The 13,389-nt window shown below is 45.2% G+C and overlaps 1 protein-coding gene across 2 annotated transcripts in view; it reads right to left on the minus strand.

Moving 5' to 3' along the window:
• Positions 1 to 754: 754 nt before the first annotated feature.
• The window catches only part of LOC125332117 (BTG3 associated nuclear protein), a 115,648-nt gene continuing 103,013 nt past the window's right edge, over positions 755 to 13,389 (minus strand). For both annotated transcript variants that reach the window (XM_048316751.1, XM_048316750.1), the window contains exons 12-13: positions 4,908 to 5,051; positions 755 to 1,508 (exon numbers count right to left, since the gene is read on the minus strand). In XM_048316751.1, the coding sequence (XP_048172708.1) occupies positions 1,437 to 1,508; positions 4,908 to 5,051 (216 nt within the window). In that variant the 3' untranslated portion in view covers positions 755 to 1,436. The remainder of the gene's footprint in view (positions 1,509 to 4,907; positions 5,052 to 13,389) is intronic.

The raw sequence follows: 13,389 nt of genomic DNA on the forward strand, positions 1-13,389 counted from the left end.
CTTTGGTAATAAAAAAAATAAAAATTCAAGTTCTCCTGGATTCAGCCATGTGGGATTTGTGGCTATATCTCATTTATCAATTCCTTAAATGCATTCTGAGCCATATCTTGGGAATGATCAGATGGGAAATCAGCTGAAAATCAAATACAAAGCAGCACCTCCCTCTCTTATTTTCCAAACTCTGTTTCTCAAACCCTATTTTCCAAGCTCTCGTTTCCAAACCCTATTTTCCCAAACATGCAAAATTAAAATAACCAGGTTACAGCAGCAAACAGGTTTCCTTTCCACTCATGATTAGCAAATCAGACAATGGTGCTTTGTCAAAATCCCGATTAAATTTCCCAGAACTTCCAGAGGAGAGGGGACTTCACCTGGCTCTTGGATGTTGGGTTCAGATGGATGAATGCCACTCTGAGGAACTGCTGGACAAAGGAGGCAGGAGGAACTGAAAGGGAGAGAGCTCAGAACTGTTCACATTAAACAAAATTATTTCATAAATTCATCGAATTTGGCAGACTCAAAAACTCAACTATCCCATTTTTCTTGCACTGGGAATGCAGATAACAAAATGGTCTGGGATTGGGAATTTAAGTAACAAAATGGTCTGGGATTGGGAATTTAAATAATAAAATGGTCTGAGACAGGCTCTTCCTTAGAGGCTTCATGTGGATCCATTCCCAGCTCCTCCAGGACAACATTCCTGCCCAGCCAACCTGGACTCATTCCCCAGGCAGAGCAATTTAGAGCTGCACTATTCATAAATACACATTTATTTTTCATTAGAAATGCATAATTACAGCATTTTTAAAGCATTTTTCCCCTAGAAAAGTAGTTAAGCAACAGTACAAACAGAATTGTTAGTCTTCTGCAAATACAGTTTTCATGACACTGAACAGAAAACACCAGCAAAAGGCCAAGACTTGCTTGTCAAGGAATTTTTCCTTTTTTTGAAATATTTTCCTTTTTTTTTTTTTTTGTTATAAACACCATAGCAAATAAAAAAAAAGGTTGTTCCAACAGTGAAAAATATCTGAGCTCTGGAGCTTTCTCTCTGTGGTAAAGCAGGTGCTGCAGGGCAGCAACACCTGCACCACCTGCGGACATTCCAACGGCGCTTTCACAGGAGGAACCAACGGGATGGGCAGGGACTGAGTCTCACAGTTTGGATGCAGGAGAGTTCTTCCTCTCCCTCTGAAAGGTTTGGTTTGTCCTCTCTGAGGGGCTCGAAGTGCAGCCCATGGGGTTTTTCTGAAGGCCAGGACTTCGATTGGTGTCGTGATGCAGCTCCGGATGAAGCTGGAATTATTCCAGGAGGCCAAGCAGGGCATGGCTGGAGGTTCCGAGGTGTGGCCACGAGCCTGGGAGGAATTTCCAGTCCCTGGCACTCCATTTCTGGCTGGAGTTCACGGCCAGCTCCCCAACATTCCTCAGTCCTCTTACTGGATTTGGATTGCTCCGTGTTCTATCTGCATTTCTGGCTGGATTGCTGATTGAAGGGAATCAGTGCCCTGCAAAGGGGAACAGGACAGCAGGAAATCAATCCAACAGTGCTTTCTATTGGTGTTACCAAGCGAATGTGAACTTATTATACAAATATAAAGTGTTTGTGTATACCAGAGGAAAAAATTCCAGAGCAAAATCCACATGGATGTGGGCTCTGTGACAGAGGCACCAAAAATAACATCAAGAGTCCCCATGAAGCCTAACGAGGAGGCTGAAAGAATGCAATTATGATAAAGATCTACAAAATCATGAGTGGCACCAAGGCAATTATTCCCTCTCTCTCCTCAAGAAAAGAACCAGCTCCAAATAAAGGAAATAAACCCAGGGTCTGGCACCAAACGTGCTAAAGCTGTGGAAGGCTCATCCCAACAGAGTGACTTTGGGAATAGGGAGCTGGGCAGGGATCTGCAAGGAAAGGCCACCAAGGATGATCCTGGAAAAGACAAGAGGGAGTTCTGGAGTGCCAGAGCTGTTGGGGGTAAGGGGAGTGCAATCACCTGCTGGCCTTGTCCTTGGAATTTCCCAGTTGGAGCAGGATAGTGCCTAAAAATGCTGATTTTCCCCACTGCAGCCTTTCCCTATTCTGGGTGAAGTGAGAACAGCACAACTACAGTCAGCTTTTCCTCAGGGAAAATTCCTCCTGCCTCTCCTCACTTTCCAAGGAAAACCAGGAAGAATTAAAAGTGAGCACGACTGATTGAAACCTTCAAAGGAAATCTCTTCACAAACCAACTCGCTGCCTACCAGGAACGATGCTGGGGAGGGATAATCCCACGGCAAACTCCCAAATCCCTGAGAGGCAGGAAAAACACCCCGAGAGCTGTGAGAGGAGCAGCATCCAGAACAGCTGCACTGGCTTGGAGAGAGCCCCTCACACCCAGGAAAGCGTCCCCTGCCAGCAGCCGGGATCACAGCACGGGGAAAACTCCCAGCAAAGGGCAAGGAATTCAGGACTTTTCCCCTCTAAACTCCCCCTGATTCCAGAGATCTGCCCTTGCTGCATTTTCCCTCATAAACCCCTGGAATGGATGCTCTATGCAACACCCTGGACACAGAATTCTCTCTCTGACAGGATTTCTGTGATAAAAAAAGCCTCATTTGAGGCCCTGCTTTGTGCTCCCAGCCTTGAACCTGCCAGAAGATCCACGAGGGTGGAAAATCCACCAGATTTCCCAGCTTTTAGGTTTTACTACACAGTGTCAACTTACTCATTATTCAAATTAAAATCCCAGGGGTTCAAAACCATCAAGTGTTGCTCCTAAACTCATTTATTTCCCTCTGCCTTGTTGCCAGTAATTGCATTCGGCCACAGGAAATTTTTTTTGCTTGTTTAATTTGAAGGGTATTTTGTGTTTGCTTAGAAGTTCAATGAATTCATGCCAAGGTGCTGAAAAAAATCTATGAGATTGCTAAATTTGATAGCACAAAAGTTTTTAAATAATCCTCCAAGTTTTCTTTCCCATTTAGAGGAGAAGTGTATTGAGTAAACAGAATTTTGATATTATCAAATATCAGCACAAGAGCAACACCAAATATTGACCCAACACTCAGACCTGAAAGGATTACAAGAATTTGTATTTGGAATGATGGCGGGGTTTTTTCCAAATCTAACAAAATTTACCACCAGCATTGCATTGGAGCACAGAATTTTAATCCAAATATTCTGTATTTCTAGACTTTGCAAACTGCTGTCAAAACATGAAAAGAAGCCAAGCAAAAATCATTCACGAATGCACTGAAAATACAGAATTGAAGTGGATTTTGCTCTGCTCCAGTGGAACTCAGAGAAGGGATTCATTTCAGGAAAAAAAGGGCAGAAAACTGGTACGTTGTTGTGAGACATGAAATAAATCCACATTTGTGCTGTTTCAAACAGGGAATTGCCACAGAATCCAAGCCAGGTGGAAAACAAATTCCACTTGAATGAGCTTTGATTGACAAAGAGCTACAAAATCCTCAGGAACATCTCAGCACCTCGACAAAGAACCAGGTGGAAGTATCAGGGCAGCCTCACTCGGAGGGTTTTCCCTTCCCTCAGATAAGACTTTTCCCTTCAGATAAGAGATCCTTCTCCACAGGACAACTGCATAGTTTTATCCACAAAAAAAGCTCCTGAGCTATGGATAAACTCAGAGCAATGCAAACACCAAGTTGGTTTCTCCAACTCCTTTCCAGATCCTCGGCTTTCACTCGGTGCAAAGTGAGGCCATATTTATGGCCAACTTGTTTTGGGGCTTGTCTGTTTTTCCTTTCATCCCCTTTTGCTGTCACATTCCTTCCCTGCTTTCCCTGGGCTCCCTGTAAACCTCTGTGATTAACCACAGCATTAAAATCTAACACGGTGCAAAGTGTCCCTGAAGAGGGAGGAACTCCTGGGGTGGCTGCTGCTCTTGGGAATTTTGCTCCATAACTCCTTCCTGAGGAGGAGCTGGATGAGGAGGGAGCACAGGCACGAGGAGAAACCCCATGGGAGGGAAAAGTGGGAATTCCACAGGCCTGGAGTGGGGACAGCAGCATGAGGAACACCTCTCAGCACCTGCTTCGCTTATTTGGGGTCATGATCTTTGTGGGTGCTTCCCAACTCTGGGTATCCCGTTATTCTTGGATTTATTAAATCCACAGGAGCAGCAGTGATGGAGAATCCATAAAAAGCAAGGCACAATCCCTGCAGAACACCCTCAGTGTCCAGAGCACTCTTACAAGCAATTAAAAACAAAATATTGACAGGGGCGGTGCTGAGGCAAAAAAAATTCCACAAGCACTTGGCTTCCCCAGGGAGTGGGATTTTCAAAACCACGTGGGACCAAATTCAGAAAAACTTGTTCCAACTGTTTTAAATCAATTTTGTGGTGCTGTCACCGAAGCTTCAAGCTGATGACGGACTTTTCCTGTCTCCGATTCGCAACTGTTCGAAGTGATTAAAAAAGACCAAAAATTCCCCAATAATTCCTCCTCCATAACGGAGAGGATCAAGTGTTCACTTCCAAGTGCTGCAGGAATTTCTGTTCATCAAAACAACTGGAAAGCTGCTGTCAGAACAGGAATAACTCTTCTGAGGGAAACCTCAGTATGAAAATGCTTTTTGGCTGATTGCAGACACGTTTTTGGTGCTGTCCTTCGCGATGGCTCTCAGCCTTCAAGGACACACTGGTGACCAAAATAACTTCTCCAGAGGCACTGGGCAAGGACAGAAGAGCAGGAACAGTCAAGGACCATTTCTACCTTAAAAAAAAAATTTGATGTTTCTTATTATAAATGATGGTTTTTATGGTTTGGAAAGAGGATCACGAGCTCCCTGTATTTGTGGGTAGATACAAAACACATCTGACAGATGTTTCAAGCAAGTTAAGCACTTTCAGTGGGGGAAATGGAGACAGCTAGAGAAGGAAGGGCTCACTCCGTACTTGGTTGGTGGCAGAGTGGTCTGTCACGGGCGTCAGCTGCACGTACTGCACCTGGATGTCGCTGCCCTGGAGCGGGGAGCCGTCCACGCCGCCGGACGCGGGCTCGGCCGAGGCCACGGCGATGAGCTGAGCCCCCTGCAGCACCTGTGGAGAGGGCAGGAGAGAGAGGCTGAGAACCAGGGAGTGCCAGCAAGGGGCAGCTGCAAGGAGCACAGAGGGGCAGCTGGTCCCAGCTCCCTGCCCAGCAGGGCCAGCCCAGAGCATGGGATTGTGTCCAGGTCTGGGATGTCTCCTGAGGGAGACTCCACACCCTCTCTGGACAAGCTGTTCCCACACAGGAAGAGTGCTTCCTCATGTCCAGGTGGAACTTGCCATGCTCAGGTCCTGACCATTCCCTCTTCTCCCATCGCTGGGCCCTCGGAGCAGTGCCTGGTCCATGCTCTGCCCCTCCCTGCAGATGGACACGGATGAGATCTCCTCTCATCTGTCTCTTCCTGAGGCTTCCCAGCTCCCTCATCCCACCCTCTAAAGAGAGATGCACTCCCAGATCAGAAACACCCCATGAACCACCCAAGCTAGAACCAGGAATACCCCCTGAACCATGCAACCAAACAGAACCAGGAATACCCCCTGAACCATGCAACCAAACAGAACCAGGAATACCCCCTGAACCATGCAACCAAACAGAACCAGGAATACCCCCTGAACCATCCAACCAAACAGAACCAGGAATACCCCCTGAACCATCCAAACAAGTCCAGCTCCAACACCAAAACCCACTAAAGGAACCATGAGAGAAGCTGTCCTTCAGTCCCAGCTGCTCCCAGCCACAAGGGTTTCCCCCAGGACATGGAGCACATATGGATTCCCATACTGGGTTTGTGGGATTGATAATTATGTTAATTATGATAAATTAATTGGGACAGAGTGACAGATCCTACTGTGAGTGTGATAACATCAGCAGCCCAGCAGAAATCACTGAGCAAGGTTTTCCTGCGTGAACACCCAAATCCAAGACATTCCTTCCCACAGCCAAGGCATTCATTGCAGCAACATTTGTATTCCTATCAACAGGAAGGTGTGGATTTAGGAATTCCTAATTAATGCTTATGTTTATCCCATCTGCATTTGGCTGGAGAAGACACCAAGTCCCTCAGAGGCTTCAAACCCCACAACAGTTGATCCATCTCAAAGCACTTAAAAATGGCTTTGGGATAAACTCATTTTAATTCCCTTCTTGAAACAAAAATCAGAATAAAATCAATGTATGTAATTAATAACAAGTCCCCCTTGCATTTCTCAAACCCAGCCCCACACTCAGGTTCAGTTTTTATGAGCCACAAATGAGGGATTTTTAAACATCGAACATAATGAACAAAAGGAATCTTTCAAACCAAGGGAAGAGAACAAAGAGCAAAAATAACATTGTTAACAAAGGTTCTGCTGAACAAAGAATGATTTCTCAGCTGATCTGCGGGTGGGTGGCCATGGATGAGGGGGTGGACCCAAATTTCCCCAGAGAGTGTGGGAGGAAGAGGAGGTGACCTCCAGAAATGACCTCCAGGGTGTTGTCGGGATTTTATCGGGATCTTGGGTGTTCTGAGACAGCATCAGCACCAAGCTGCTCAAGGATGTCCCAGTCTGGTTTTACAGGAATAAGCAGAATTCTCTCATCCCACGGTATTAGTTTTGGAAGCACCCGATACTGTCAGGAGCACAGCCTGTCCCACTGATCACCTGCAGGTTGGAAAGGACTTTTTTCTCATTTATTTCTCAACTGTCAAATTCAGCAGGGCTGGGAGTGACTGAACAACCCCACGGGCACAGAATCCTGGAATGCTTTGGGCTGGAGCACCTGGGAGAGTGAAGGTGTCCTTGTCCATGACATGGGGTGGGATGGGATGACCCTAAAATCCCTTCCAACCCAACCATTCCGGGATTCTGAGATTCTCCCCCTGTGTCATCCCACTGACCTGAATCTCTGCCTTTCTCCTGGGGGTTTTCTCTCTCCTCTCCCCCTTTTCCCCCCCCTCTATCATTCTCTCTTCAAATCTTGATGATTTGGGACATGAAAACAATTGATCTCCCAAATGTCTAGATTTTGACCCTTCTTCAGTGAGCTATTTCCCACACCAAACATAATAAAATTATTATTTATGATGAAAAGCAGCTACTCTCTCTGCTCCCTTTCCTTCCATGTCCATTTTATCCCATAACAAATAATTCCCACTTAACATTCAACTGCCTGGGCATGAAAGGGAATTTTTTTTAAAAAAGAATAAAATATAGGAAGTTTTCTTTTCATTTCTTTCAAAATTATTCAACCATGGTTTGATTCCCATCACATCCTCTGCTGATTTACTTACCCCTGAGATTTATTCTTTGGGAATCACTTAAGACTTTAAACTCCAAAAACAGGTAAAGGTTTGGGGATAGTGAAGTTTGTTTAAAACACCCATTCCTCAGGCTGGGCCTTGGCAGCTTGAACCTTCTAAACCCCATCTTTGAGCCTTCTAAAACACATTTTGAACCTTTAAAACACATTTTGAACATTCTATACTCCATTTTCAAACCTTCTAAAACATTTTGAACCTTCTAAAACACATCTTTGAACCTTCTAAAACATTTTGAACCTTCTAAACCCCGTTTTTGAACCTTCTAAACACATTTTGAAGCTACTAAACCCCATTTTTGAACCTTCTAAAACACATTTTGAACCTTTTAAACACATTTTGAACCTTCTATACTCCATTTTTGAACCTTCTAAAACACCATTTTTGAACCTTCTAAAACATTTTGAACCTTCTAAACCCCATCTTTGAACCTTCTAAACCCCATCTTTGAACCTTCTAAACACATTTTGAACCTTCTAAACCCCATCTTTGAACCTTCTAAAACACATTTTTGAACCTTCTAAAACATTTTGAACCTTCTAAACCCCATCTTTGAACCTTCTAAACCCCATCTTTGAACCTTCTAAACCCCATTCTTGCTACTGTTTTGAGCTCTTTTATTAATCTGGGCAAGCACATGTGTTTGCCTACCTATAAAAAGCCCAAAACCAAGAACATTGGGATCTTGGTGCCTTTTTTCCATGGTTTTTTTTTCCCATTTCTACAGCAGGAATGCAGGAATGTTTCTTTAAACCAAAGTGAGGTTTGGAATCACAGAACGAGTGGATGTTTCTGGAAGCTGAAAATCCTGGGACACTGATGGCCAAACACATTCCAATGACAAACACAGCTCCTTCAAATGATAAGAAGCTCTGCTGATAAGAGTCCTCTTCGAAAAGATAACTCCCTGTCCCTGATTCTTTTCAGTCTGAAACTTTTGGAGCCTTAAACTAAAACCATCTCCTGCCTTTCGTGCCAACAAAACATTCACTTAGTGGCTCACATCCTGAAAGATTCCAGTATAAAGGAAATGCAGTGTTGTGGGATAAGGGCTTTGCAGAAAATCCCACTGCAAGAGCTTGCAGGTGCTTTATTCCCATTAATGTCCCAATTAATTGCTCTGCAAATAAAAGTGTGTTGGGTTAAGGTAGCTGAAAACAAAATAAAAATCATCCACTGCTCTTAAAGTGAGGGTTTCACCAGGAATTTAATGAGCTGCTTCCTAAAGCTTCACTTGGAGACCTTCCCTTCCCCAACGACAACTTGTACCTAAACTTGTTATTTCTTTCTGACGTGAAATGTGAAAAGAAATTCAGCATAAATCAAAGGCTCCTAAAAGCAGCTCAGAGCAGGGGAACTGTCCCTGCTGTGCATTTCTGGGAGTGCTGAGTGGAACCGTGCAAAAAGTGACCTTAAATCTGTCAAAGCTTCATTAGGGAACCCCCTGCAGGGCCATAGAACAGGGAGCACCTCCTGGAAATTCCCCAAAATCACAGGCAGGGCAAGGGAAACTGATTTCAGCTCCACGGAGTGGGGAGAAACCAAAAAGGAGAATTCCAGAGTGTGTTTTTAGCAGGGGCATTATTTAATTGGATAAGAAGAATAAACCATCCCAGATGCTTTCTCGGTGATCCAAGATTCCCTTCCCGTCCTGGAGAAACGCAGGAACACAACCTGCAGCCACTGAGTCACCTAAACGTCCCCAAATGTCCCTTTTCCTTCTGCCCTGGTCGGGTGGAGTGAGAGGAGTGATGGCAAAGTGTGGCTTTGCTTTGATTTCCAGCAGGGATGGGTTCAGGCCCTGAACAATGATGTCAAATGCATCAAATCCAAACATTTCCATTGAAAATCCACTTGAAACCAGCACACGTGCAAAGGTTAATTACAGTTAATTGGCAGTTGGAGTGCAGATGGAATTTCAGGAGAAATGACTGGTTATGGAAACAGGAGTTACCTCATCTCAGCTCCCTGTATCACATTCAAGGGGATATCGGGAAGAAAGGAAATGGGGATGGTTCCTCTGACTCATCTCCTGCTCCAAGATCCTCCCAGGGAATTGTCCTCCGAGGGAAACTTCTCAGGACAGCTCTGGAGTTACCTGATGGCACTTCCCAAAACCAACCTGCGCTTCAGAGGGATGGAGCACCCTTCCTGCAGGGAAAGGCTGGGACAATTGGGATTGTTCAACTTGGAGAAGCTTCAGGGTGACCAAACCGTGGCCTTGCAGTGCCTGAAGGAGCTCCAAGAAAGATGGGGAGAGACTTTGGACAAGGGATGGAGTGACAGGACAAAGGGAATGGCTTCCCACTGCCAGGGGGCAGGAGGAGATGGGATATTGGGAAGAAATTCCTCCCTGTGAGGGTGGTGAGGTGCTGGAATGGAATTCCCAGAGAATTTCTGGCTGCCCCATCCCTGGAATTGTCCCCTGCTCCTGCTTGGAACAACCTGGGATAGTGGAAGATGTCCCATGGCAGGGGTGGCACTGGATGAACTTTAAGGTCCCTTAGGAGTCCCCAGATCTACACAATTGCAAAAGTTTGTGAAAAATGGTTCAGTGCCAGCAGCAAGCACGGCAAAAGCCATGAAACTGCTTCCCAAAGGAAGAGTTTTCAGGAGTGGGCAATTCCAGATCTCTACAGTAATTCACTATTTTGAGCAATACCAAAAAAGCCTTTGGCTGAAATGGTTGGGGTTGGATTTTTTTTCCAGCAGAATGTTATTGCTGGGTTTTAGTCAATGTACAGCTAAGTAAGGAATGGCTGGATAATCCAGAGAAAAACACTCCAGTGTCAGGGAAATCTTCCTAAACTGGAGCTGCTGGCTGCAAGAGCTCAAGGAACGAGTCACAGACGGGCGACCCAGGCTCCTGCAAGTGACCAGCACTGGGAGAGGTCACTCCAGGGAATACTGAGGGTGACCCACACAGCACCTGCCTGGGTGGGAAAGTTGCTGGAGTGCCATAACTCAGCCAAGAGGGAGAGGATCCCTCATTCCTGAAGGAATGGCTCCCTCTCCATCTCCATCCGAATGTGGCAAATCCCTGCTCGTCTGAAAACTACAAACATGGTTTGAAGTGGCACCCTGGCCTCGAATTCCTGGTGGGATTAGTTCTCTCAGGAGAAATGCTGGAGTATTTTCAGCACTTCCTATGAAATTCTGCTGAAGACTTCAGGCAATTGCAGCTGGAAGAGCATCCAATCTTTTCCTAAAGAAATCCAAAGGAGGATTTGGCCTCTCAGTGCTGCTGAGAAGCTCCATCCCCTCCAATGAGGCTGGCAGTAAATATGCCACTTCAAAAGAGTCCGAGCTGATCACCGAGGATCTCCCCAAATCCCACCCAGCTGGAAATGTCTGCTCCAATCCCTCGCTTTGCCCTCGGAAGGGCCATTTCGCTTCAACTCCTGAAAGAAAAGAGATTTAGGGGGAGCTGCAAATGTTTACATCATAACTGGCAGTGGTTTTTTTTTTTTTTTTAGTAGAAGCAAAATAACATCTGAAAGTTTGGCTCTTGTTGCCAGAGTAACAAAACACTGCTCCTACTGTCCCCGGCAGGATCCCATTAACCGGGAGAAATATGGATGGGGAAAACAAGCACGGAGCGACAGAGAAGTTCTAGGATTGCACAGCTCAGGAAAAGGCCTAAGCAAATGAATCTTCTCCCTCCTCCACTTTAATTGTGGGATGATGTCACTGGCTCGAGTTCCATCTATCAGGATCAGAAGTTTGTGGTGGTTTCAAAGGAAAAGCAGGAGGAGGATGGCAGGAAAAAGCAGAGTGAGGAGCCTGAGCTATAAATCAGCAGCTGGAGAAAGTTCTAAGCCAGTCCTTGTCAATTAAAGAGCACTTAAAGAGCAAACAGCGCTCTGGAGAATTACCTGAATTACATTAACGGGTTTCTAACAGAAACATGCACCAAAAAAACCTGCTCTGGACATAATTCATGGAAAAAAGTTCCCAAGGACAAGGCAAAGTGGTAACTTGACCCATGTTAAAGAGCAGACTCGGTCCCCTCAGGGTCTGTTCTCTTTAACAGCCCCACTCCTTTGGGAAGATGCTCCCTGATTTCCAGGACAGGGAAGGAATCCAGAACCTGGAGCTGTCTGTTGTCTTTAGTTTTCCTTTTCCACCCAAATCTCCTGACAGGAATGGCAGAGCTCTACTGAACACGAGGAGTTCTCCACATTACAGGGGGCATTTCCACGTGGAAGGGGAATATGAATCCCAGGATTTAGGCTAAAAATAAACATATGGAAAGGCTGGGGTTTAGAATGAAAACCATATGAGAGAACACCTGCACTTCTCCAAATACTCCTACAAAAGGCTACAGGATACTGGTAGGAAAAGAATTAAAACACCCAACTCCAGCTCTAATCCTGGCTTTTATCTCCTAGGAAAGTTCATGTCCAAGGAATCCAAAGGAACAGAAGTTTTATCTATTTTATTTCAATTACTGGCACTGGGCAAGGTGAGTGTGGCTCTGGTGGTGACCAGAATCAGGAGCAGATGGGCTGGATATTAAAAGTGATCCATCATCTCCCACCCAGAAAATCATCTCTGATGTCCAAACCCTGTCCTGAAGAAAAGCAATTAGGAAAGCTGATGGATTTCCTCCATGGAGGTGGATGTTCTTCCCCACAGCCACTGTGATTTTTAAAATATTGCTTTTTGATAGATTTAATAACCTCAGAGCTGCACAAATCAGCACCCTCTGATTCCCAGCAGGGCTCCCAGATAAGACATGAATGATCTCAGTTTTCTCCACCTGAGGCTACATCATTTCTGCTGGAATTCCACATGTGCTTCCCTTTAGCCAAGGCACTAAGTGGACAAATGTTTCCCATCCCCTCCCTGGAGAACAGCTTGGGAATTGGTGCTTCTTTCACACCAAGCCTTTGCAATGATGCAAATGTTCTTTTTCTAATTTCCAGCCATAAGATGGAAATGAATCCTAAGAGAGTGTCAGTTTGTTTGACTAAGTCATGTACTACAAGCTCATGATGCTTTCCCAATTTTGCAAATGAATTCCTGATTCCTTGAATTGATTTCCCCCTTTATGGACTTGTCTCAAGTTGAAGCCAGTAGCCCGACATGTAAGAATTGTACGAATCCTTAAAAAATGGGATTTGCCAATTACATTCCACGTTGAGGCCGCAAATAAAATCCTTTTTCTGGGAGAGATTTTTAAAATTTCATTTTTTTTCAGCTTGCATGGGAAAGCATCCCCAGAGGAATTAACATTTTAGCAGAGAACCAAAGCTCCATTTCAAACGGGAACAAAGAGGAATAAGAAGGGATTTGTTTATCCACTCCACTTCCTGCATCGCTTCGAAAACTGCATCGAGTCATTCTAAAGCCATTAGGTAACACATCCACCCTGTTCTGCTACAAATCATTAAAATCTCTTTGCTTTGGGGGTGGAAAACAATTGGCACAGGCGTGGAGTGCCTGTTCTCCCCTGTGGATTAAACTCCAACCGTATGTGAGTTGTCAGGGCAGTTTTACCCTTCCTGGGGCTCTCCGAGGTTCTGTGCTCTCCTCACCCCTTTGTTTACCCTTTGTGTTCCCTTTCCACTCCAGCCAGATCCAGGGGATGGAATTACAGGAACCAGCCCATCTCTGAATCCCTGGCTTTGCTGTAGAGCTCCAAGTTTCACCTTTGTGGAGCTCCCAGCCATCCCTGGCCTGTGCTTGAACCTCACTCTCCCATCCAGCAATAAAGTTCTATTTTGCTACCAGCTGAGCCTCCAGGCCAGCCAAAGGTCTTTAATTCCCCCTCCAGATTACATTTGCATACATGTTAAACTTTCCCAGTATCATTTGCATGTTTGAAAAGGCATTTTTGAACCCCTCTCAATGTGATTTTATTTTTTTTTCCTGCAGTGTGAGTTTGAAGCAGACATCAAGGAGAGCTCTGGACCCAAAGCTGTTGTTTGCTCCGAGTCCACATCTGCTTTTCCCCAAGCCATTGCCAGTTCTGGAGCTCACTTTAACACCCAGCTGGGAAAATGTAAAACGAGGATAGAACCTAAAATAAAGGCTGGGAACGCATATTTGTTTTCAGGAATAGTTGTGTGCAGCAAGTTCAGCTT

This window comes from Corvus hawaiiensis, chromosome 12 (assembly GCF_020740725.1).
Source record: "Corvus hawaiiensis isolate bCorHaw1 chromosome 12, bCorHaw1.pri.cur, whole genome shotgun sequence".
Lineage (NCBI taxonomy): Eukaryota > Metazoa > Chordata > Aves > Passeriformes > Corvidae > Corvus > Corvus hawaiiensis.